At 41.0% G+C, this 27,686-nt stretch overlaps 1 protein-coding gene across 3 annotated transcripts in view; it reads left to right on the plus strand.

Annotated features, from left to right (window-relative positions):
• RBPJ (recombination signal binding protein for immunoglobulin kappa J region) overlaps nucleotides 15,166–27,686 on the plus strand; it is a 119,194-nt gene continuing 106,673 nt past the window's right edge. Inside the window, exon 1 of one of the 3 annotated variants that reach the window (XM_018049350.1) lies at nucleotides 15,166–15,238. In XM_018049350.1, the coding sequence (XP_017904839.1) occupies nucleotides 15,180–15,238 (59 nt within the window). In that variant the 5' untranslated portion in view covers nucleotides 15,166–15,179. Of the gene's footprint in view, nucleotides 15,239–15,258; nucleotides 15,471–27,686 lie in introns of those variants that run through there. The other 2 variants (XM_013964571.2, XM_005681488.3) reach the window with 2 other exon arrangements.

Raw genomic sequence — 27,686 nt, forward strand, 5'->3', positions numbered from 1 at the left:
TTAAATGAAGCTGAAACACTTATGCCAAACTTAAACATACGCAAACTCCCTTCACAGTATTTTTTTTTTTTTTTAACTGAAAACCTCTTAATGAAGAAGCAAGGTTTTTGGAGAAGTAGGAATGGCATGAAATTATAGGTTACCTGGTATAAGCAAAAGGGTTCTTGACTTGGAGGCAAAAAGATGGCATGGAAACTGGTTTGTCCACTATTGACCTGGGTGTTCTTGTTCAAAACACACTTCCTTCACCTGTGAAATACAGATAAAAACATCGGACTCCCAGGACTGGGTGGGAGGGTGGGGTGGAGCTGTGGGGAGATGGATTATAAACATGAATAGATGGTAAGAGGACTTGGCCATTTATAATAGGCATTCAGAATTTGAATGCTCATCACTTTCCTTTTCCTATGTAAACTTTACCAAAGAAAGGTAGAAATATCCAAGTCTATACTTTTGAAAGGCTCAGTATCCACATCCTGCTAGAGTCTAAAGAGTGAACTTAAAATTGTAAAGGTTGTTGCTCTCTACTTGTATTGTTTGAAAACCTTTTAAAGAGAATTACACAATTAAAGTACTTCCGAGCAGTTTAAGTACAATGAAAGGAATTTACCATTAACAGTGCAGTTGATCTAAATAAAATCAACTTCCCTTTCCTCTTAGCATTTTTCACTCCTATTTAATTTTTAGCCTAGCTTTCATCATTGTTTAAAATGGTCCTCCTTATTTGTTTGTTTTGTGCTCAGTTGCTCAGTAGTGTCCTATTCTTTGTGACCCTGTGTACTATATCCCGCCAGGCTCCTCCGGGATTTTCCCAGCAAAAATACTGGAGTGGTTTACCATTTCCTCCTCCGGGATCTTCCTGACCCAGGGATCGAACAAAAGTCTCTGGCATTGAAGGCAGACTGCCACCCTCGAGGTCCCATTTGTTTGTTTACTCTTTTATTATCTAAGTCTCCATCTTTGAACTCAAGTCCCCTGAGGGCAGTGATCTTGTCTTACTTGCTCAAACCAGTCTTCAAGGAGCTTACAAGAGTGCTGGGCTCATAGCGGGTGTTCAGGAAATATTTCTTTTTGAATCAATGGATAACAGAGGAATAGATTCAATAAGATGAAAGTAGAATAGGATAAATTGAGTCATCAGGGCCTTGAAGGGTATTTGGTGGAGTAGCGGCTTTAAGGAGGCAACTGAGGACTTCTCTGCTGGTTCAATAGTTAAGATTCTGTGCTCCCACTGCCGGGAGCTCTGGGTTGATCCCTGGTTGGGGAAGTTGCACATGCCATGAGATGAGACCAAAAACAAACAAAAAAGCAAGGCGAGTTCACTTATGAAATGTTAAGGACTATCACCCTTGACAGAAATAAAATCTCAAACCTACTATGAAGCTAGAGGGTAAATCAACTGACACTGTGATGACTATTCTCTCTATGGAGATTATTAGTTATTTGTCCGTTAGTTGTTCTCCATGCGGGAGAACCCCGGTTCGATTTCTGGGTCAGGAAGTTTCCCTGGAGAAGGGATAGGCTACCCACTCCAGTTTTCCTGGGCTTCCCTGGTGGCTCAGATAGTAAAGAATCGGCCTGCAATGTGGGAGACCTGGGTTCGATCCCTGGGTTGGGAAGATCCCCTGGAGGAGGGCATGCAACCCACTCCAGTATTCTTGCCTGGATAATCCCCATGGACAGAGGAGCCTGGCAGGCTACAATCCATGGGGTCACAGTCGGACACGACTGACCAACTAAGCACACACATGACTAAGGTAAAGGTTATGATCATATGGACTTTTAAAGCATCTAATTGAAAGGGAAAGTCACACAGTCCATAGAATTCTCTAGGGAATTTGCACAAGGGAAGCCCACTCTAAATGAATAAAATTAAACTTTAGTTTTTTCCCCTTTTTTTTGTTAACAGCTTTATTGGGATGTAATTCATGCTAGTGTACGTACATTCAATCAGTTCGGTTCAGTCGCTCAGTCGATAGTTTTTAGTCAGTTCACAAAGTTGTGCAACAATCACCACAATCAAGTTTAGAACATTTTCATCATTCCAGAAGAAGTCCTATAACCTTTAGCAGTCACTCACAACACACCCCACCCTATACTCTCTAGACCTAGGCAACCATTACTTTACTTTCCATCTTTGTAGTTTTGTCTATTTAAGATAGTTCACATACACAGAATCATATGACATGGGGCCTTTTGTGACTTGTTCCTTTCATGTAGCATGTTTTTAAGGCTTATTCACATTGCATCATGTATCAGTATTTCATTTCTTTTTATGGCCTAATAATGTTCCATCTTATAGATACACGACATTTTATTTATCCATTCATCAGTTAATGGACATTTTTTTCCTACTTTTTACCTGTTATAAATAATGCTGCCCTGACCATCCATGGACAAGTTTTTGTTTGGACATGTTTTTCACTTCTCTTTGGTATATACTAGGAGAATTGCTGGTCATATGGTAACTCTATCTTTAACCTTTTGAGGAACTGTCAGACTGTTTTTCAAAATGGCTTCTTTAGTTTACATTCCTACCACCAAAGCCTAAGGGTTTCAATTTTTCTATATCCTTGACGACACACCATTATCTGTCTTCTTGATTGTTGCCACCCTGATGGGTATGAAATCTTATTTCATTGTGGTTTTGATCTGCATTTTTCTGATACTTAATAATGTTGAATATTTTTCCATGTGCTTACTGGCTATTTGCATGTCTTATTTGAAGAAAAATCTATTTGGTGCCTTTGGCACTATTAAATTGGGTTATTTCTGTTTTTATTATTCAATTTTTTAAAAGTGTAGTTGATTTACAATGTTGTGCCGATCTCGGCTGTACAGCAAACTGACTCAGTTTTCATACATATATGCATTCTTTTTTAATATTCTTTTCTATTATAGGTTATCCTATTACTCAGTTTTAAGAATTCTTGATATATTTCAGATATTAGTCCTTATCAGACAAATGTTTTGCAAATATTCTCTCCCATTCTATGGCGTGTTTTTTTTCACTTTCTTGAGAGTGCGCTCTGAAGTGCAAAAGTTTAATTTTAATGAAATACAATTTATTTTTGTTGCTGTTGTTGTGCTTGTGCTTTTTGGTGTCATATCTAAGAAACCATTGCTAATCCAAGTTCATGAAGATATATGCTTTCCTTTAAGAGTTTTATGGTTTTAGTTTTTACATTTAAGTCTATGATCCATTTTAAGGTAATTGGAATATATGTTGTAAAGTTTGGAACTCAAGTTCATTATTTTGCATGTGGATAGCCAGTTGTCCCAGCACCATTTGTTGAAGGCTATGTTTTCCCCACTGAATTCATACTCTTGATGGAAATCAACTGACCACACAGGTGAGGGTTTATGTCTAGACTCTGAATTCTACTCTAGTGAACTATATGTCTACCTTATACATGCACCACCACACTTGATTACTACAGTCTTGTAGTGCGTTTTGAAAAGGGGAAGCATAACTGCTCCACCTCTGTTTTTCTTTTCCAAGATTGGTTTGGCGATTCTGGGTTCCTTAAATCATATGAATTTTAGGAACAACTTGTTCATTTCTGCAAACTGTACACTTGGAATTTTGATAGTGATTTTGTTGATTCTACACATCAAATTCAACCCATGAACATGGATTTCCATTTATTTATTTAGATCTTTAAAATTATCTTTCTATAATATTTTATAGTTTTCAGAGTATAAGAACAGCTTTCCTTCTGTTAAATTTATTCCTAAGTATTTCACTCTTTTAAATGCTAATGGAATCTGTCTCAATTGATTTTTTTATATTCTTTACTGTCAATCATCTTAAAAATATTTTATTTATTTGGCTGTGCCAGGTCTTGGCATGTGGTATCTAATTCCCTGACCAGGAGCTTGACCCAGACCCCCTGCATTGGGAGCACAGAGTCTTTGCTGCTGGACTACCAGAGAAGTCCCAGAAAGGCAACTGATTTTTGAATATCGACTTTGTATCCTGCAAACTTGCTAACCTTATATATTAGTTCTAATGCATTTTTAGTGGAATCCTTAGAATTCTCTATATATACAGTCCTATCATTTGCAAATAGAGACATGTTTCATTCTTCTTTTCAACCTGGATATCCTTTATTTAATTTTCTTGTCAAATTGCTTGGGTAGCATCTCCAGTACAAGATTGAATACAAGTGATCCTAATGGAAATCTTTGTCTTCTTACTCATGTTAGTGGGAAAATATCAATCTTTTATGTTTAAAAATGACATTGATTCTGGATTTTTCATAGATGCCTTTATCAGGTTGAGGAAGCTCCCTTCTATTCCTACTTTGTTCAGTGTTTGCTGGAATTCAGTTGAGCATTTCTGTGTTTATATTTAGGGGTCTGTAGGCTTCTTTTCTTGTGATGTCCTTGGTGAATTATTTTTTTAAATAATATAGCAAAAAAATCCACAATAGTATTAGGTCTTCTCTCTGCCTAAGCTACCTATCCTTAGCCACTCACTGTTCATATGACTAGTTCATATGACTGATTTACACACACACACATACATATATATATGTAATATTACTGGCTTTTTAAAAATAAATCTTTTTGCATTCTTTAGAATTTATATTTTTATAAATACTTTTAAAAATTATAATCTGATACTCTGAGTATTCAGTTCAATTCAGTCGCTCAGTAGTGTCCGACTCTTTGCAACCCCATGAACCACAGCCCGCCAGGCCTCCCTGTCCATCACCAACTCCCGGAGTTTACTCAAACTCACGTCCATTGAGTCGGTGATGCTATCCAGCCATCTCATCCTCTGTCATCCCCTTCTCTGAGTATATGACACAATATATTCTCTATCAGGTTGTAATAATAAAATAATTTAAATTTCTGTAGCAAAAAAGCCCAAACAAACCTCTCAAGCATAAATTCCACTTCTAGAAGTATAACTTGTGCAAGTTATACTTAGTCTTATACTATAGACTTAATCATATTATTGACATTTCACAAACTGCCTATCACAGTATCCCTTAAAAACAGAAAGCGGCTCTGCTGCATGTTAGATTGGCATATGACTTTTAAAAAATCCTCTGTTTTATAAAAGTGAGTACTTCTGTATGTAATCTGTTTTTCAGAAGTTTTCTTTCAGTTCTTAAGTCCTTTTCTTTGGCCTAGATTCTGTGATTTGTTTCCTATTTTGGAAACTTGGAAAGTACCATGCAAATAAAGATATAGCCTTGCTAGTTAAAAATAAAATACTTAGTGTTTGCTGGTGAAGGAAAATATGATGCTATGTAGGTAAAACTGCATGATGAAAATCAGATTCACATTTCATAAGAACATTTCTGGAGAACTTTAGACTTGAAAAAGCAAGAGCCAAATGTTCCTCCCAAACGACAGTTTATAACTCACTGAAGTCAGAAGTAATTCTGAGGGCAGAATTTAAGCCAAGGGTTTTGAAAGCTGGGAGAAAAGAAAAAAAAAAAAAGCATGCATAAATTTCCAAATCTTCTCAAAGTACTTAGATGGGAGGCAATTTGCAGCTAAGATCTTGAGAAATGTTTTTTTCCACTAGTGGGATACTATATTAGCAACACCTTGATAAAATTTATTTTACCTTCCACAGAATGCTAATCACGGTAGAATTTTGTTAAATAACCATTTAAGAGAGAAAAAAGTACAGGTAGGACAATACCAGTTGGAAAATGGGAATCCCCCAGGCTCCTCTTCCCATAGAATTCTCCAGGCATGAATACTGGAGTGAGTAACCATTCCCTTCTCCAGGTGATCTTCTCAACCCAGGGACAAACCTGGGTCTCCTGCCCTGTGGGCAGATTCTTTACCTTCTGAGCCTCCACGGAAGTCTCAATATGTAACAAGGAGTTGTTAAGGATTCCTTTACATAGAGTTTCTCTAATGCAGTTTAGAAATTAAATACATCAATATGAGACTGAGATGAAACTTTTCTAGTTCTCCTATTGCACTGAATTAAATTTGTACTCAATATTTATTGATAGTTTATTTAAAAATTATCTTTTTTTCCTGCAGTCATTTCACAAGGTTTCTTCTTTAATTTCCATTTGTTGACATAATGACAATTAAATTTTTTAAATTAATAAAAATAAAAAAATATCAACATATTGACATAATAGCAATTTTTAAAGTGACAATGTACAGCTCTCATTATGATGTTCACGGGGATTCTCCATTGTCTTTGATAGCTGTCTTTGACAGAGCTAGGTATTTCAGGAGATGGTAATTGCTTGGTATCTTTCACTATTTGTCAGTGGTTGTTTAATAGACTGTTTCCAAAGTTGATCTTGGTCCTTAGTCTATTTTGGACAAGGGTGCTAGCCACAAAGGTCATATCTGCAAGTTGGTACTTATCATTACACTATCTCTGACACAAAACAGCACAGATACAAAGAGTAAACCCTTTGAGTAGGCTTTCTTTGAAAAACTTATAAAGGTCATTTATGCCCCAGGTTAATAGTAACTCAGGCCAGGGGAGAAAATGTAGGGGTCTTTTTCTGCCCCATTGATTTGCTATAAAACCATACTCAAATTTTTACAAATAAATATGCCAACCCAAATAAATACAATTAACTTATTTAAATATAATTCTTGCCATTTAGTTATCTATGCAATTACCTGATTTGAAATGTGCAACAAATCTCTAAGGCAGAGAGTCTTAGTCCATCTAGTAGAAAAGAAAATTGAGCATTGTCATGGGTGGTAGAATTTCCTAAAGAAACAGCATTTACTGAGTGCTTACTACACCCCCAGTTATTTCATGTAATATCTCAAATAATTTTCAAAACAGTTGTAAGCCATAGGTTTTACACTCCCCATTTGCACATAAGGAAAGGTTAGCTTGCTCAAAGTTAGCTAGCTGGCTAGTGGTGGAGGTAGCCACCAATGACAGAGTTAGTCCAAAGCTTTTTTTTCCTTTCTACCCCAGCTGTTTTGCTGATTATGACTGTTCAACATTGATTCAACATGTAATCAAAAACCACAATATAAGATATATAACGAAGTGGAACATTTAGAAATTCAAAACTCAAATACATTCTTTACACACAGGTAACTGTGGCTCAGCTGCTAAGGAATCCATCTGGAAGGCGGCAGACCTGGGTTTGATCCGTGGGTTGGGAAGATATCCTGGAGAAAGGCTACCCACTCCAGTATTCCGACCTGGTGAATTCCATGGACAGTATAGTCCATGGGGTAGCAGAGTCGGACATGACCGAGTGACTTTCACTTTCACTTTTCACAACTCAGTTCAGTCACTCAGTTGTGTCTGACTCTTTGCGACCCCATGGACTGCAGCATGCCAGGCTTCCCTGTCCATCACCAACTCCCGGAGTTTACTCAAACTCATGTCCATCAAGTCAGTGATGCCATCCAACCATCTCATCCTCTGTCAGCCCCTTCTTCTCCCTCCTTCAATCTTCCCCAGCATCAGGGTCTTTTCCAGTGAGTCAGTTCTTTGTTTGCATCAGGTGGCCAATGGAGTTGCAAAGAGCTGGACAGGACTGAGCAACTTTCACAACTAGAATTTTACACATCATATAGTGGTGTTACTCTTTGTGTAGTTTTTTTGGTTCTTCTTCTTTTTTAAAGTATTTACTTACTTGACTGTGTGAGGTCTTAGGTGTGGCATGTGGCATCTAGTTTCCTGACCAGGGAACAAACCTGTATTGGAGCGTGGAGGCTTAGCCAGTGGACCACCAGGGAAGTCCCTGTGTAGATAGTGTTAACTTGCTTTATCTTGTTTATATTATAAAAAGAAAAAGAAATTATACGACTTGTACACATTCTTCTTACCAAAGGTATATTTGGTTCCATTTGCATTTCACATCATTAGAGCAAATGGTTTATAATTTTTCTTCTATCGCCTTCTTGAAGTGCTGCATATGTTAAGCTTGTTTTGTGTGAAAGCATGCTAAGTCACTTTAGTCATGTCTGGGACTCTTTGTGACCTTTTGGACTGTAGCCTACCAGGCTCCTTGTCCATGGGATTCTCCACCAGGCAAGAATACTGGAGTGGTTGCCATGCCCTCCTCAAGCTTTGCTTTACTTGGACCTAAAAAGAAAGAAAAAAGAAATAAAATTCTCAAGGCCAAAGAATCCTGTTTAAAATCAAACACAATTGAAAAGCAAAGGGTAAATATTTATTTTTGTTTCTCAAGTTTACCTTCCTGAAGCCTATTCTGTGACTTACTTTCAGTGATCTCTTTATTTCCTTTAATTCTAGAATTAGAGTTTATTTTCCTTATAGACTTGCATAGTCTATAAGGAAAATAAACTTTTTCAATCTCATATACATTTCATTAACCTTAACTAGCACACAGTAGAAAATGAAAGGGATACTTTCATTAAAAAGGGAGGCATCAGGATGAATGAAAACCATGAGTTAAGAGACTTCTGTGAAGTAAAAGGCTTTCAATTTCTAACAAAAGTTATCAGGAAGATTTTCTTAGGCACACAGCCACTCCACAATCTGATCACATCAAGCCCTGCTTTACATCCTCAGAGACTCTTGTTGGCCATCTACAGCAGGTTTCTTGACCTTTTTAGACATGTGAATCTTTTAGAAATTAAATAATAATAATGACATGGCCATTTCTGAATGGGTATGTTAAAGAAATGAATGAACATCAATCTGGATAAAATCATCTCTATGTTTGGCTATGTTGATTATTGAAGCATTAAAGATAATTTGATATGCTTCACAACAATTTCCATGAGATGAAGGCATTTTATGCATTTATTAAATAAAAAATAACAGTGATAAAAATGAACACTACTATAGCAACTATTTTACAGGTATCTTTCTATGTGCTTTCAACAGAACTAACACTTCGAATCCTCATGACAACCCTATGAATTAGCTGCTATTCTCTATTTTACAGGCGAGGAAACTGAGGTATTGATAGGTTAAATAGCTTGTCTCAGGTTCTACAGTTGGAACCCATGCAATGTGGCGCTAGAACCAGTATTCTCCATCATGGGGGTGCCAGTAGAATTTTCAGTGTTCTGGTGTGTCTCATTAATATGAGTTGGTGTAACTTAACCTTAGAATGAAAGCAATGTTGAAACGTCTGTTATGTTTAAACCACCAGAGCAAAACATGATCCTTTCACAAATGTGCTCATCTCATTGCCACTATCTGCTTCACGTATCTACTGGATATATACTGGTACTGTGCTGTGCAGTGCTTAGTTGCTCAGTCGACCCCAAGGACTGCAGCCCACCAGGTTCCTCTGTAAATGGGGATTCTCCAGGCAAGAATACTGGAATGGGTTGCCATGTCCTCCTCCAGGGGGATATATACTGAAGCCCCCAAACTTATTCTTCTTAATATTTAAATATTTCATTTATTATTTTTAACCAAGAAACTATATGTCATTGCTCCCTTTACTGTGAAACTCCTGAAGAAAGGTTACATCTAACTCCTACAACAAAGATTCTCAAAGCTTGATTCATGGACAATTTGCATCAGAATCCCAGACCAGTCTTCTTAGAAATGCCTATTCTTGGGCTCCAGCACAGATTTACTTACTCAGAGCCTTAGGGGGTGGAACCCACCAACTTGTGAGGACCACCTTTTTGCCAGGTCCTTCTAGTTTCCCTGCCTCGGTTGCCTACCCCCGCTTCTACATGCACCACCTGGAGTTCCCCTGAACACAAGATGCTCTTTCACACCTCAGAGCCTGAACATGCTGTTTCCTGTCTTCTTATGCTTCCTCCTCTCACTGTCTTCTGAACTCCCACTCCACTAAGATTTAGTTCAAAAGTCATCTCTGCAAGTTTTCCCTGGGCCCATGAGGAAAGAGTTAGATGCTTCTTCCTCTCTATCCCAATGCGCTTAAACTCATGCCTCCACCCTAAAATTACCCTGCAACTGGTCTGTGTACTCTATTACCTGGGGGAGTCCCCTGAAGTCTCTGCACTACCCATCTTTGTAAACCACGAAAGATGATATCTGACATGGAGCGGTAGGGACTCTGAACTTGCTGCTTGAATGGACTGAATGTTACCAGATGACCGGGATTAAGTCCTGACAGTTCTGCAGTTCTTAATTCTACTGAGGTGGTATTATCATTCATATCACATCTTTTAGAAAATAATTTTCTAGCAGGTGGGTAAAAGAAAACACTTTGATCATTTTTTTCTTCTTGCACATTTATGCCCTTTCATTCCCTCCTTTAAAAATGTTTCATATTTTGAAAAAAATATATGTGTGCTTCTACAAAATTCAAAGGATCCAAGACAAGCCACCTCTTCACCTATATCCTCCAACAGTTGAGTTCCTTACAGCGAGGCAGTCATTATTAGTTTCTTGTGTATCCTTCCAGAACCCTTTTAGATACATGTAGGCAAATAGGTATTATTCACCTATAATTATTTTGCACCTTGTTTTTTTAAACTTTGTGATCCTTCCACGTAAGTACATAAAAAGCACCCTCTGCTTATTAACAAATGCATACTATTTGATTCTATGAATATATATATATAAATAAATAAGACACCTCTTGATTGACATTTAGACTGTTACAGTATTCTCTACCATCACTAATGCTACACTATGAAAGTGAAAGTGAAATTCGCTCAGTTGTGTCCGACTGTTTTCGACACCATGGACAAGTCCATGGAATTCTCCAGGCCAGTATACTGGAGTGGGTAGCCTTTCCTTCTCCAGGGGATCTTCTCAACCCAGGGATCGAACCCAGACCTCCCACATTGCAGGCAGATTCTTTACCAGCTGAGCCACAAGGGAAGACCAATGCTACACTGTATGTACAGGTAATTTCACAAATGTGAATATATTCATGGGACAGATTTCTAGAAACAGAGTTGTAGGATTAATAGGTAGAGATAAGTTTTATCAAAATGGTTTTCATAAAGATTATGATTCCCAGGTGGTGCTAGTGGTAAACAATCCGCCTGCCAATGCAGGTTAGACGTAAGACATGTCCATTCGATCCCTGGGTGGGAAGATCCTCCGGAGAAGGGAATGGCAATCCACTCTAGTATTCTTGCCTGGAGAATCCCATGGACAGAGGAGCCTGGCGGGCTACAGTTCATAGGGTCACACAGAGTCGGACATGACTGAAGTGACTTAGCATGGCATACCCATTTTCACTCCACTAGCAACAGATGAGAATGCCTGTTTCTTTATATCCTGCCAATAGTGTTTTCTTTCCTGGTGGTGGTGGTTTAGTCGTTAAGTTGTGTCTGACTCTTGCAACCCCACGGACTGTAGCCTTCAAGAATACTGAAGTGGGTTGCCATTTCCTTCTCCAGGAGATCTTCCTGACCCAGGAATTAAACCCGGGTCCCCAGCATCGCAGGCAGATTCTTTACTGACTGAGCAATGAGGGAAGCTAAAATGGAGAGTAAAGGAAACACTTCAAGTTAAGTGTAGGCACAACTACTGGCCTAACTCAAGAGTAAGAATTGTTTTTTGCAAAAAGTTAACATTAACACAGGTGTTTGCTCTATAGGCCTTCCCCAGGCAAGATGGCACTGGGGTATTCACTACTGTTCTAGCCTGGATATTCTTTTGAAGCCTAGAACGTTTAGTGAGTCTTCAGAATAATTTCTAATCTATTCTAGAAGTGGAAGACATCCTATCCATTCCACAAATACTTACTGAGGACCTACCCTGCAGCAGGCATTGTTCTGATGGCTGAGATATGAACAATAAACAAAACAGACTAAAGTCCCTGCTCACATTAAGATTATAATGGGGGGAGGTAGGCAGATGATAGACACAATACACAGATCTGATGTATGGTATGTCAGTTTACAATAGGACCATGGGAAAAATAAAGAAAGAGGGAACAGGGAATAAGAAGAGTTACTTCTGTGAAGGGTGGTCATGGAAGGGCTCACTGAGAAGGTGACATTTCAGCAAAGACCTGAAAGCAGTAAAGGAAGGATCTATAAGGCATCTAGAGAAAAGAGCAAAGACAGGAGTTGCGGGTGTGCCTGGTGCATCCTAGGAACACAAGGAATGATGCTGGTTGGGGCTCAATGAGCAAGGGGAAGAGATGAGGTCGAGGTATGGGGTTTGGGAAGCAGGCCTCATAGGAAAATAGGAAAGCCATTGGAGAGTTCTAGAGAGTTACACTGAATTGTCTACTGAGAATAGACTGAGAAAAGGCAAAATGGATGAAGGCAGAACCAGTTATTAGACTTCTGGACAACAGGTGAGAAATGAGATGGGTTAGACTGGGCCAGTTGCCATAGAGGTGTGGATGTGTTTGGACTGTGAGTCTACTGTGAAGGTGGAGCCAGCAAGATTTTGTTAGGTTGAATGTTGGATGTAAGAAGGAAAGAAAGTGAGAATGACTCCAGGGTTCTTGGCTTAAATGGAAGGATGGAATATCATTTACTAGGACAGAGAAAGAATACAGGTAGTGCATGTATTAGGGTGAATGGGAGTTGTAATTTGAGTTACCATGGTTACCATGGCTTTCTGTGGCTAGGGCTCTTAGATGGTAATGGTTCCAGACCAGATGAATAGCCTAGACCAGACCATGACTGTAATGCCTTCTTGGGATAAAGGCTTGATTCCTTTGAAGGAATGTGTGCCCATGGGCACTGTTCTCTTGAAGCAAGCCTAATCCAAATTAGCTTTGCACTGAGATACCGCACTTAAGATTCTTAAATTTTCTCTTTCCGTTTGTGAACTACTTAATCAAAGGAATAGGAAAATGTGCATGCACACACACAACTAATAACCTTGAAAACAATTCAAAAACTTGATTTCTTGTCTACGGTATAACTAGCAGAATATGAACTCTGTATGAGAGGAGTCACTGTTCTCCCAAATTCAAAAACTCAATTTAATTTTTCATTTGTGGGTCTACGATGTCACCAAGACACCAGCTCCGAGATAATGCCAGTCTAGACTGGTACAGAACCCACACAAAGACAATCTCAAAAGTGCCTGATTGAAGACTCTAAACAGGAATTCACTGGACAAAAATCCATAAGGAAGGAATGCACTTAAATGAGTTGTGACTAAAGCACCTGGTAAAACGAGATCTAAAAATCGAAATGAATATTTCAACAAACACATAAAAAGGTGAAGGAAAGCAAAACCAGTAAGTCATATAAGTGGAGGAAAAAAAAAAAAGATAGAAACTAATATACAGGGATTACTTCAAAAGGCTAAAAAAAGTTTAGACTCTGCGACCTCATGGACTGCAGCCCTCCAGGCTCCTCTGTCCAAGGGATTCTCCAGGCAAGAACTTTGTAGTGGGTAGCTATTCCCTTCTCCAGGGGAATTTCCCGACCCAGGGATTCAACGGGGGTCTCCTGCATTGCAGGCTGATTCTTTACCGTCTGAGCCAGCAGGGAAGCCTAAAACAGATTAGAGGGAAGAAAAATTTAAAATGCGTCCTTGAATGGGAGGCGAAATCTATACAAGCGTACAACGTCAGAGCACAGAGACCAGCACTTTTCCCTAGCTAACAAGCAAGACCAGCGGCACCTCAGAAAGAAAACTACCAACTGCTAGTAGAGAGTAGCTAAGGGAATCCAAAAGCAAGTACAGTGGTGGCCAGACTGGGTGACTCAGAGGCATGACTCAAACGCGACACTGGGGGTGTCAGCTCCCGGAGGCCGGGGGCGCGGCGTCAAACACATTTTAGGAAAGTACCAGGCGCGTGGAGGGCGACAGGAAACCTCCCCGGGGAGCGGCCTAGGGCTCCTCCTGCCCTCGAGTCTGACCTCTTACCATCCGCACCAGGAGGAGTTTCTAATCTCCAGGTTTCCCCTTCTTTTAGAATCCGCCCCTCCACCACCCCCACTTTCCTTCCACAAAGCGTCACGCGGCGTGTGTGTGCGAGACGTCGGGCCCCTCCCAGCCGCCCTCCGCCCTGCGCTCCCCGCCACGCGCCCCCCAGCCCCGCCTCCTCGGCGAGCCGCTCCCTTCCCACCCCGCCCGCCGCCCGGGCACGCGCGGCACGAACGGCGCTGGGAGCTGTACTAGACAAACACCTGTCCCGCCTGGGCCCCGCGAGATTTGGGGCAAAAGCATAGACAACAGTGGGCGCGTTCTCGCGAGGTTTAGGAAATTTCCCACGGCCCGTGTTGTGTCTGAATCGAGTAGTGGAAGGCGGTGGGAAGGAGGTGTAGCGTGAGACCGGGCTGCCCGCATTGGACACATGCGCAGTGCCGCTCGCGCGTGCCGCGCCAATCCTGCAGCGCCTTCAGCAGGTTTCGGGCTGTGGATTCCAGTTTTCCGGGTTTTGGGGCTCCCTGCAGGAGGCAGTGCTGGATCTGGGAATCTCTAGGAATTGAAAGGGCAAAGCGGGGAGGGGGGGGAAAGAAAGGGGTGCTGCAGGTTGGAAGGACGGGTAGGGTTCGAGTCCTGCACCTTTCTTGTATGCCCAGACGGGCCAAATTTGCTCGGAGGCTTCCCGGTTTAAGTCGCTGAGATACACTTTGGGCAGCGAGCTGCGTCCTCCACTGTGCCAGGCCCATGGGAGGACCTTGTCAGACTCTGTCCCCGTATACCACCCGGGTTCACAGCCGCCTTGCGTCTGCGATGAGGTCTTGTGGAGGTTTACGCGACAGGTAGCTCCCCGCCCAGGCAGAATCTCTGAGTTACGTGCTGGCTGGGGCAGTGGTGGCTTTCAATTACAGTACAGTTTTCACCCCTGGAGAAAGCTTCGCAGCTCTCCAGCGTCTGTATGCAAGGTGGACACAGTAGTGGTGACTTTGCCAGAGGCCTTGGCCTGACCTTATTTCACACCCAAGGAGAAGAAAGCTAAGGCAATAGAGTTCAACCTCAAAAAAGTTTTTCATTTACAGAGCTCTGGTGGCTACCCAGGGGGTCGAATGAACGAAGTTGCTGGTTTGTTACCCCTCCGAACTCCAGGCATCTTTGTAGCTCCAGGACCTAACGCTGACATTACCGTAAAGCAGGCGTCCAATGAACGTGTGAATGAATGAAAAGGGCTGGGAACTAAAGTGAGCGGGAAGCCACTTGGAAAACACCCATTTGAGGAGGTGTTTCATCTAGGCCTGTGAAACGCGGCAGATTTTCCCAGGACCCCTCCTCTCTACCCTGGGCTCCGCCTCCTGACCCCTCCATTCCCCGTCTCCCTGTAATCCCCTCCGGTTTTCCTCAGTCTCCACATACGTCCCTCAGGGCGCGTCCCAAAACCCGGATAACCGGAGCGCTCCCCATGGACCAGATGGAGGGTTCGTCTGCGGAGGAGCCGCCTGCGCATGCTCCATCGCTTGGGTAGGTTTCCAGGGAAGGCAGCGAGCTGGATCCCCTAAGCTGTTGGCGGCGCGAGGCGTCTGGCTCTTTGCGGCTGCTGCGAGGGGAAAAGGAGCGCGGGGGCTGGGTGGAATCGAGGAGTGAGGAAAAAGGGAAGGGGCGGGGGAGAGGGACCAGGGAAGGCGTCGGGGGAATCTCGCGAGGGTTGGAGTTTTGGCGAGAGTTTGTGGAAGATGGCGCCTGTTGTGACAGGGTAAGTCTTGGGGAATCCGAGCGCAGGGAACCGGGAAAGTTGCGGGCGTCCAGCAGCCCGCGGCGGGCGGCGGGTTCGAGGGCCGCGGCACGCTTGGCGTCCGGGAGCCGCGGGGGCGGTGTCGCGTGCGCCGAGCGCGGCGGCGGCGGCGGCGGCGTGTGGCCGTGCGCTGCCCGCTCTGCGCCGCCGTGGCTCGGGCTCCGGCGCGTGAGGGCGGGCGGCGGCGGCGGCGGCGAGGCCGGCGGGTGCGGGTGTAAGTGCGGCCCGGGAGCGCGGGGCCCGCGGGCGCCGTGCCCGCCGCGTGCCTTCCGCGCCGCCGCTCGCCGGCCCTGCCTCCCAGCCCCGCGCAGCTTTGTTCCTCGGGGCCGTCGCCGCCGTCTCGCCGGGCCGGTGCCCCCAGTCCCGTGCGCTTTGTCTTTCCCCGCTGCCCCCCGCTACTCTCTACCCCCGGCCCTTTGTTTCGCCGCCCTGGGCGCTTTGTCCGACCCGTCGCGCCCCGCATCCTTTCTCCCTCTCCTCCCCTCAGCTGTCCTTCCTCCCGAACCCCTTTGTTGTCCCCCTCTCTATTTGGTAGCTTAGTGACCTGCCTCAGCCCAGGCACTAGATTTCTTTCAATTTTTATTGCTTTATTTCTTTCGAGCGTTTCCCTCTCACCTTTCTGCTGGGTCCGTGATTACCCCCGGAGGCTTTGTCTCCCCCATCCAGTGGCTTATTTGCTTGGCACCCCCTTCACCTCCCAAGATCGGTTGATTTATCCACTACCCACGGTGTTTGTCGGCTGAGCTGTTTCAGCCCCGGGGACTCCATCTGGTGTTTCTACTAGAAGACAGACCCTATGGTTTGTTGTTGTTATGGGTCTCAAAGCTGCGTGGGGATACTTAGTTTCTTCCTCGGCGCTCCTCCTCTCCGGCACCCTTTTCTCTCGGGATAGCGTGCACACCTCCCTACCATCCCTTTCTCTCGGGATTACAGTGTCTGCAGTTTTTTTTCGCGGTCTCTTTGGGCGCCTGGTTGTTTTGCGTGGAAAAAGTAGCACTGGAAAAAGACCCTGGTCTCCTGATTATTGCCGCGCCTCCCCCCTCTCGCCTCTAGGTTTCTGACGGCCTAGGCCAAGGGCGGCTGTCGTAGCTTTGCATCTGGATTAGCTGAGGGTGTTGTAGAGGCGCAAGGTGTATTTTTCTGTTGATATGTGAGAATACTTTCAGTTTTCATGTTGGATATTCATTGGGGTGTGCGTAGCAGTTGAGTGCATTTTGGTGTTGAAAAAACGTGTGAATGCTGGGGTGGAGAATTTCAGCATTTTCAGGATTCTAGATTTAGAGTTCAGTTATTTTATCAGTAACTCCTACTTTGCAAAGAAAAAGGGAGGGAATTTTGCTGCTTGGGAATTTGATACAACTGTTTTACCTTTTCTTAATTTTTAGATAGTTTACAGTTATGTGCTTTTGCCTCTAGATTTATGACAGCCCTTCTGCCTCATCTTTGAAGTTGAAATGAGGCAAGCGCTTAAGAGTGCTATTTGGGTTGATGAATACTGCTTCTAGAATCTTGTGGAATGCATTCATCAAATGCAGTTAAAAGACATTTAAGTGATAATCTTTAAGGTAACAGGGCTTCTAGTGTTAAAAGAGCTTTAATTTTGTTCAGAGTGCTTACTGTTATGGAAATATTAAAAGCTTGGAGTTTTCTGTGGAAGTTGGGGGAAGGTGGTCTGGTGTACTTAAATGCTGCCTAAATATTCTGGTGGAGTGTTTTTTCATTTGTAAACCAGGAGACGTGCTACTAGTAGAGGATGTTATAAGCGTGAGGAATATTGGTGCTGTGGAAAGCATTTTTTTTTTGAGGCCTTGATTAGAACTAGTTTGAATTAGTTTAATTTTAATTAATTGAAAATCACCTTTCATAATTGATACGAGAGGCTTGTGTGAAAATTTGCAGTCTGGGTTCCATGAGTGGTTTCCACCAACAATCATTTCGTCTTCCTTATTTGATTCTAGTGCACACTTATTCTTTTGAAGGTAAAATCTTGAGCACACACTGTTGTTTCTGACTGTAAGCAAAGTGTAAAGTGTATGAATGGAAGGTATTTTGCTCTGACTTGTGCAGATAAGAATGAGAACACAAACATCATAAAAGCAACTTTAAAAAATCAAGTTTTGTTTTTTGTTTTTAAATTGTGTAAGACCTTTATTTTGTGACCAAATAAAACAGCACTTTTATTAAATTGTATCAAACAGCAGCATATTTAGAAACATACAGCATGAGTTGTGATTGGGAAACTTTCATTCAGATTATTGACTATTAAAGCTTTAAATTTATTGTGCATGCCAATTACAGATGGGTCTGTAGAGTGTATTTTCAGGAAGAAGTATGAGAGACAATATTTTCACAACTATTCTAACATACGGATTCTAAATAAGTTTAAAACTTAACCTATTGTTCTATACCAGCCGATTTCTATCAGTATCTTAAGTGGCTAAGATAAAAAATAATTTGAGGAGAGGAGGAAGCCACTTTTGACGGCTGTAATTCATTAAACAATCTTTGCCACTCTTGATGGACAAAGTTTTAGGGGGAAAATGGTGTTTGAAAGTTCTTGCAAATCTTAATTGTGGTATTTGGTCATTTTTAAAGATGTATTTTAAGAACCTAGGACTTGGCTTTAAAACATTATTTTATATTTTGCTTCCTCCTAATACGAAATCTCATGTTATTTCAACTAGGGGCAGTATTTTCTCATGGATTGACTAAAAGTTGTTATTTTTGGCATCTGGCTTTGTGATTATTTCCAAGTTACTCTGCTTCCCCTGGGCCAATTTCCTAACTATGTAGTAAAATGGGAATTGTAGTAACTTGCCACATCTGCACAGGACTGCTGTGCCTTAGGATTTGCAGAAAGCATCATTGGATGAAAGATGTGGCTAAAAATCTAGAAATTCTTACTGAAATAAGCTGATGTGAAGTATGTCATTTTATAGAAAATCACGTAGAAGGGTATGAACTAAAATTCTTAGGAAATCAGAGTGGTGATAGTGGGATGAAAAACCCCTGAATATGTACTATAGTTTGGGTAGTAAAATCGATTCTTTCTTTCTTTCTTTCTTTTAAAAAGGGACAGGGATAAGTAAAACAAATTACAAGGGGGGTGTGTGTGTGTGTTGTGTAAGAGACTGAAGATCTGTCAGACTCAGATGTAATAACACATTTTAAATTGTGGGATGCTTTTCCTCTGTTGATTTGTTTTCCGCACATGGTAATTTTTAAAAATGGTAGCACAAAACATTTTCATTAGACTCTAGGCCAGGATGTTAATAGTAACAACTAATGTTCAGTATACCTGATATATTTTTTAACGCTTTGTCATTTACTCTCAATATTTTCCAACAAGCAGGACCTTAATTTTGGACTTGACCTTTGGCCTAGGAAAGTCTTTTGCATTTGGGAGACACTGTAGATATTTATTGAACAAACAAAACCTGTTGCTTCTCTGTTCCTGGTAGATGATGTCATGTCCCATTAGTTCTGCAAACTAGGTGTTCTTTCTAAAACTAACCCTTTAGATTTAATCACTAAGAACTAATAATTTTCTCTTCTGAGGAACTCTTGAATCTCTGTCTTTCATCCTCACTGCCACAGTTCATGCTGTCATCATTCTCACCTGTCTTACTATAAACATTGCAGCTTGCTCTTTCTGCTTGTAGACTCACCTTCTGTGTCCAACTTCCACATAGTCTTTCTGGAGTGAATCTGATCACTTCACTCCTTAGTTTAAAAACCTTTCAATGGCTCCCCCTAGCAGCTTTTGTTAAGAGAGGCAGCAGAGTACAGAGTTTATGAGCTCACTTAGGATTTAATCTGAACTGGGTTCCTATTTTGTCTTTGCCACAACCTCAGTAAGATTGACAAGCGATTTCACCTCTCCTTGCCTCCTCCATGAGTTGCAAGGTAATTATTTTTAGCTCAGCGGGTTGCTGTGAAAAGTAAATGGAATAAAACATTTTAGGATGCTTGGTACAAAGCAGGTGCTGAAAAAAATGTTAGGATGGCATGTAGGGGCCTCTATAGTTATTTCATTTACCTTTTCTTCAATGAGACTGTCTGCCTTTCTGTCCCTTCATATTCAACTCTCCAGCCATATTTAAGAATTTGGAATTCCTTGCTTGGGCTCAGTCAGCAGTTTAATATATCCACGTGCTTGACAAGTGCTGGTGTTTGTAGATTTGGGTCTGAGGATATTCTAACTGGATTCACCAGGCTGGCTTCAGTGCCTCTGCATGTATTCTTAAAGAACCAGGTGTAATTCACTTGGAAGTGTCATAACACAATTTTTTTTCATACTATATTCTTATGCTCAAAAGAGTGTCTAGAACATGATGGGAGCTTCAGTAAAAAGTTTTTTGGAGAAAGGACTTGGAGGACTTTGAAGCCTTGATACAACATGGTTCGTGTAAGCTGAATTTGATGTGTATAGGGAATATGTTGATTCCATAAGGAACTTAGCTGCTGAAATACCCAAAGGAATTGATATTTTCAGCTGAAGGCAGCCCATATCTCCTGAGAATACTGCAGTACAATTCTTAGGCAAAAGCTCCTTTGGATTATTAGAAAATAGTGTATTGTTTGTACAAACTGACTGGCTTAAAAATCGTTTTTTGTTTTTGTTTTTTTGTATATTCAGTTGACTATTCAGTGTTTCTCACAAGGTTACATCATTTTTAAGTGTTTTAAATACTTCTTAGATGCATAGGGTCATATATTAAACCTTAGAACTCTGTAGACTGCTTTTGTGGGGATCCATGTCTTTGAACCAAATAAGTTGGTAATCTTCAGGAAGACTCAGGCTTTGTACACAAATTACTCACAGATAATTTCTCCAAGCTTCAGGTTCTACCTCTATAAAATAACGAATGATATTTTTGTTGTATTTATCGGCAAGGCACACTGACTATCAAGTAAGGTAAAATATGTGTCAGATAAAACAGTGTATGTGTAAGTAATTTGTAAATCATAAAGTTCTGTGTACAAATACTTTAATTATAGTAATCAGTTTCTTTTGGTAACCTTTTGCAGTCAGGATTCAAGATGGACCTTTTTATCTTGCAACCTGTGGTTTGTGGGTCATGTTTTAGAAAGGAGCAGTATATTTAGTGTAGAGGACCACAGCCCTTGAAATATGTTCCTTGGCGTTTTGAGCAGACATATTTGGTACATCATTGCTTTGACCGTGCATGTTGTTACGGAGTAATCCCCAACTTTTTGGGGTCTGCTTCTAGTCACTCTAGTCTCTGCTTGGACAGCTATAATGATGAAGGAATGTTGAATGTCCAATTGCTACCATCTCTCAGACACCCTGCCCACAGTTCTGGACGCCCTGTAGGCCTGGCACAACATCATGATATCATTTATGCTTCATTAGGCCTGCTTCTGCTTCAGGAGGTGAAATGATATCCCGATGGTGTGGAAAGGGTAATGCATTTCCTGCACACAGTTTACTACTGGGGAAGAAACAAGTGTTGGGGGGCACTGTGGCTTGCTTTGTATAATTGGTTGTAGTTACTTAGCTGTATAAATGTTTGTGTAGGTTTGTTGTGTTTCGACAATGCAGAGTGATGAGCATGACAACTTTTTAGTCAGGTTGTAAGTTCATGACAGTTTTGGGAATATTGAAATTATTTAAGTTTACAAAAGCAAAAAGAAATTACTGCTTCTTAGGTATCCTAAGTGGCAAACGCCTTGCAGTGAAGATGCTGCACTAGTTGGATGGGAGATGGAATACACTAGAAAATCAAATTGACCCCTTTAAATTCCCCACCCATGCTTTCTTTTCTATATTCAATATATTTAATTTAGCCCTAGAACTAATGTTTTTTGTGTATGTGTGAGTTATAAATGAATAAGAATTTTTTTCTCACTAAGTTTATATAACTAGGAAAAATGTTGATTGCTTTGAAGTGAAAGTTGCTCAGTCATGTCTGACTGTTTGCGACCCCATGGACTATACAGTCCATGGCATTCTCCAGGCCAGAATACTGGGGTGGGTAGCCTTTCCCTTCTCCAGGGGATCTTCCCAACCCAGGGATCGAACCCAGGTCTCCCACATTGCAGATGGATCGTTTTCCAGATGAGCCACAAGGGGAGCCCAAGAATACTGGGGTGGATAGCCTGTCCCTTCTCCAGCGGGTTTTCCTGACCTAGGAATCCAACCAGGGTCTCCTGCGTTGCAGGCGGATTCTTTGCTAACTGAGTTATGAGGGAAGCACAGCTTTATGAAACCCTATTTTTTAAAAATTACATGATAAAGATTGTGTTATATAACTACAATAGTAGTTGCCTTATAAAATAGGGAATCAGTGTTACAGATTTTTTTATTATTATAAATAACTTCTTTTGTAACAAGGGTATATTCTCTTTTTAGAAAAGTGCTGCTGCACTAAGATCTTGCTTTATTTTTCCAGCATACTTTTTCTTTTGGCTGTGCTGCATGGCTTGTGGGTTCTTAGTTCCCCCATGAGGGATCAAACCTGTTTCTCAGCAGCGAAAGTGCCGAGTCCTCTAACAACTGGACCACCAGAGAATTGCTCTTTTTTTTTTCTTTTTTCTTTTTTAAATGGAACTTTTTTTTAAAAGGGTAGTTTTAGGTTCACAGCAAAATTGAGGGGAATAGTTTCTCTGTACTTCTTGCCCCCACACAAATCACCTCTATTATCAGTATCCCCCAATAGAGTGATATATTTGTTATAATTGATGAATTTACATTGACACGTTATATCTCCCCAAATCCATAGTTTACAGTGGGGTTCACTGTACATTGGGGTACATTCTGTAGGTTTGGACAAGTGTGTGTGTGCATGCGTGCGTGCTCAGTCATCTCCAACTCTGCGACCCCATGGATTGTAGCTTGTCAGGCTCCTCTGTCCATGAGATTATCCCACACGGATTCTGGAGTGCATTGCTGTTTCCTCCTCCAGAGGATCTTCCCAGCCCAGGGACTGAACCTGCATCTCCTGTGGCTCCTGCATGGGCAGGCAGGTTCTTTACCACTGAGCCACCTGGGAAGGGCTTGGACAAATACACCTACAAATGTATCTCCCATGTAGTAGCACACAGAGTAGTTTCATTGCCCTGTAAAATCCTCTGGGCCCTGCCTGTCCATTTCTCTCTCTTTCCCTTATCCCATCACGGCAACCCCTGAACTGTTTATTGTCTCCATAGTGTCCAGCATACTTTTTCAAATCATTTAACTTTCGATTTGAATATGAGGAAATTTTTCATGCAAAAAATTATATAGTTCTGTACAGAGCTCCTGATTTATCCACTAACTGGAGAAAGTGAAAGTCACCCTGTTGTGTTTGACTATTTGTGACCCCATGGAATATACAGTCCATGGCATTCTCCAGGCCAGGATACTGGAGTGGGTAGCCTTTCCCTTCTCCAGGGGATCTGCTGAAACCTAGCTAACTGAGTATTTACAAATGGGAAAGTCTGAATGAGGTGAACAGGTGGAAGAGCACCTACAGAGCTGGGAGTCTGTTTCCACCAGGTTTTAAGTAAATACTGAGTATTTTTGCATACTTTTGTAATATTTGACATACTTTTGTAACATTAGACATCTTTCTGCAAGTATGTAAATACATCTTTATTATCTTTTTTCTGTCTGTGTATTTAATCTATCAGCTGAGCTTCATAAAAACTGGATCACTATTTTACTTACGTTGCATAATTGTGGAGCAGCTGCTATTGGCTAGATTGTACAGTACTTGCTGGATGAACAGGACTTGAATGGATTTAATAAAATATAAAACTTGCCGCTAGGTGGCACTTAGTTTAAGTGATAAACAAAGCTGACGTTCAACTAGATTGGTTTTTCTATGTAGAGCCCATTGATAAAATGACCCACTGGATTCATTCATGTTCAGCTCTCTGCCAGTTTTGGACTGTACTTTCTGAAGTGGGATATGAAACATATAGCAAATAGAAACCTAACTTAGAGTGTTGAAGAACAGAAAGTGTAATGGCATTAGAGTATGTCCTGTGAAAAGAAGCTGAAGTGAAGCTTAGTGAAATTGACAGGTGATCAAATTTTCCACTGCTGAGTGTATTTAAAGTGAAGTCTTAGATTTTAGGCCTTGTTTTTTCTTAAGAATTTGTGGATCGTTTTAAAGAAGATTGGGAATCAGTTTCTTCTTGGATTTAATGAAAGATGATGGAGAAGTGTGGTCTGTAGGGATACCGGACTACGATTCTATATCCTCTTATTTATATTCTGGTATACTGTCCTCTTCTTGTTGTGGAATAACATGTCATAGAAAGTAACTGCATCCTGTGTGACAAAAATTGTTATATCCATTAGATTCAGCAAACTTCAGATCTGGAAAAGACTTTGTTAATCATATGCTCTAAAGTAATTACTCACTGAAATGTAGGCACAGATTAAATAATTTACCCGTAGCTAATGGCTGAGACACATTGAGTATCTGAGCTGAGACTAGTGTGGGAGAGCTTTATGCTGGTCTTTTATTTTTTTGTGTTTATACCAGTCTGCTGCCTTTTGAAGTTACATGCACTTTGTTTTTTAAAATACTTTTCTTCCCCTATTTTTGTGGGCTTAGATGAAGAATACAGATCTTGCAGCCCCAGGCTTGGGAGTGCGACTGCCAGTTTGCTTGACAGACGTCAACTCGAAGCCTTTCCCCTTTTCTGTTTCCCTGTTCTTTATGTTGTACTGTATATTGACTGGCCAAGGTGGCCACATCCTTGTTCTCACTGCACATCTCCTCAGCCACTCAGCTTTAGCAGCCGCTATGCAGGAACTGCCTGGGTTCACTTAACCCCTGATTCACTCCAGTCTCTGCTTCTTGCCTCCGTAGCTTCTTAGTTCTGCCACTTGGCATTAAATTGCACCTGGCTATTTCCAAAACTTCTGGAAGAGAAAATGGCGGAAGAGGAGGTAGAGAAAAAAGAAGACTGTCATAGGGATGGAGGCCACAACTTGAAATTGTATACTGAAAGATGAGCTTGTTTATAAATTTGATGATTTTCATACAGTGAATTTCTAGTGTATTTATGTCAAGATAATATTACCCTCTTGACTGCTCTGATGCTAGGTTGTGTCCAACTCCTGCGACTCCAAGGACTATAGCCTGCCAGGCTCCTCTGTTCATGGAATTCTCCAGGCAAGAATACTGGAGTGGGTAGCCATTTCCTTCTCCAGGGGATCTTCTCTACCCAGGGATCGAACCTGGGTCTCCTGCATTGCAGGCAGATTCTTTACCATCTGAGCCACCAGGGAAGCCCCTCTTGACTGTGGAATTTATTAAATCTGTTGTCTATCATCTCTTCTTATCCAAATGACAAGGAAGTGAATTAAATCCATTTCAGCATTCCAAAGATAGTAGGGATGGTTTTGGTTTGGTGGTTTACTTGTAGCTTATAGTAATGAGTGTCATTATTTGATTTAAGTGGATAGTGCTGAATTAATGGGAGTTGTTGCTTCACTGTTGTAATGTTGGGAAAAAAAAAAACCTTAGACAGTTATAGCTTTCAAAGATTATTTATTTCACAATTATTGATAAGTCACATTTCATTCTGGCTTTCTTCTGTGCTACAGTGTGATGGGTACATTTTAATACAGAATTTAGTGGCATGTTATTCCTTTAAACTTTGTTTCTTAGCTGTAAGTCCTTGACGTTGTCAGTTGGAAAATTAAATCTTTTAAATTACATAAGAATTTAAATTTATGTAGTAGCTTAGGTGTGCTGTTGATTTATTTTTCCATTTCATTTTACCCTGTTTCTACAGTTATTTCAGAGAAGTGACTATCCTGATGTGGAAGTTTTTTTTAAAGGGCTAGTTAATGTCATCTGTAACACTCATCTTGATTATTTCTCTTGTTGGAAAAATAATATATTTGTTATAAGAAATTCAAAAGTTACTTGAATATGTCATGTAAAGTGAGCCACTGTAGTCTTCCAGTAGGAAATTAGCTGTTATCAACTGAGAGCATATTCTTAAACTTTGTTTTAAATGGAAATGTTAACATTCTATATTTAAAATGTCATTAGTTTAGCAACCAGATATGTGTGTGTGTGTGTGTGTGTGTGTGTGTGTATATATATATATATATTTTTTTTTTTAAGCAAACAAAATATTTAAGGGGATTAGGGAACTGACATTTTGGTTGAATGTCTACTGAGACCTCAACTACACTGTGAAGGGAGATGGTATCTCCATTTTATAGATAAGTCTGAGGGTCACGGATTTAGTGATTTCACCCAAGCTCACACAGCTTTCCTTCTTCCTTGTCACTCTCCTACCCTGTACTCAGAGAGCTTCTGTTTATCTCTCCACCTAAATGTTAATCATTTGAAAGCTTCCAAGCGCTCTGTTAGATGGCAAGACAGTCCCAGATATAAGTAAGTCTAATACGAGCCTTAGGAGATTATTATATCCTTCTCTATTACAATACTTCAAAAATAAACCTTTATTTTTGACCAGTGTTTGAACTCAAAAGGTTCTCTCAAGTAGCATCATTTGTCTGTAAATAAAATTTTAAAAATAATCCTGTCGGATACTCCTGGGATGAAGTTAAATCAGTTAAATCCTCTTTCCCCAATTTGTGTTTTTAGTTTTGGTCCATCATCTTACTCCTTTTCCGCCTAGAGACCAATTTTCAGGTCATTTAATTATTTTGTATACACATTGTATAAGTTATATAATTGTTTTGTAACTTAAGTTTCCCCAATTGTAAAATGGGGAGTATATCTCAGAATTCTTGTGAGGATCTCATGCATGTATGCAAACAGGCTGCCAGACTGGGCTGTTCTCCAAGAATTACTTACTGCTGATTTCCTTTCGTACATTTCTTAGAAGCCACTGCTTTACCACTTATTTTTATATCCTTCTTTTGTTACATGTTAAAATCTGATTTTTCCTCCCAGACCATCAATAAATAACCCTTCAACTGGCTCCCAAAACCTGGTTTTATTTTTCTGCATCCTTGTTTTTTGTTGACCAGGATGTCTTTGTTCTTAACTATTAAGACACTATGGTAACCTCTTGAGCATTCCATCTTTTCTACCTATTCCATCTTTAGTCTTAAATATTGTGGTTTGCAGTCTGTTTCTTTCCTTGCTTCATCTATTCTTTGACTTTATATTTGTATCATTGCCTCAGATGTGTAGATCTGTATTTCTAAAACTACTACTAGTTGTTCTGTAGGCCAGCCAAATTTGTTTTTTCCAAAACATGTGTTTTCCTACCACCTAGACCTGTTATAGCATCCTATAAAATAGGCGTTGTTATTTAGTCGCTAAGTCTGACTCTTTGGCAACCCTGTGGACTGTAGCCCTCTGTCCATGGGATTTCCCAGGCAAGATACTGGAGTAGGTTGCTGTTTCCTTCTCCAGGGAATCTTTCCGAACCCAGGGATCAAACCCAAGTTTCCTGTGTCTCCCACATTGCAGGTGGCTTCTTTTACCACGAGCTGTTTCATACTCTGGGCTCTCCTTTCCTTGCTCACTGCCATTGTTTTATTCTCCAGGCCAGTTTCGCCTCCTGGTTGGACCACTGTCATACATAGTCTTGTCTACTCCTTCCTCTGCACCCCTGAATTGCTTCCTTCTTTAATCTGTGGCTTTTGGTAGTTCATTATTGGACACGTGTTAGTATTGGGAGTTTGTGGGGTTACCTGGTAACCTAATTTTTTTCTAAATGTTGTCCACAGATTTTGATTTTGTTGTCCGGGTGCTTTTTATGTGGAAAGGCTGAAAAACTAAGCTGGTGCCACCACCATCCTAAAATCCTGTCTTGAGTTTTCTAAAAAGAGTCATTTAGACAAATACATATTCCTTGTAAACAAAGATCAATATAGCAGAGTGAATAAGATAGTTCCACTGCACATCTAAAATCCCAACTCCCAGAGACATGCAGTGCTTACAGTGGGGTAAGTATACTTGGAAACTTAAGGGCAAACTCTCTGCTTGTGCCTTAGATCCCTTGCTTTCTCAGCTACTCTGTGACATTGGCTAGCTCTCTGGCCTTCCCGCTGGTCTCAATTTTTGCCTTTTTAGTGAAGCGTTCTTGACAGTATACAGACATGCTGCTTTTTGTCATCTGGATTCCCCATTCCCCACTAGTTCCTATTTCTCTACTTCCTGCCACCCCCCCCACCCCCCCGCCCAACAATGTTATTTGACTTGACTTGATCAGTGGCATTTG

Source organism: Capra hircus, chromosome 6, assembly GCF_001704415.2.
Source record: "Capra hircus breed San Clemente chromosome 6, ASM170441v1, whole genome shotgun sequence".
Classification (NCBI taxonomy): domain Eukaryota; kingdom Metazoa; phylum Chordata; class Mammalia; order Artiodactyla; family Bovidae; genus Capra; species Capra hircus.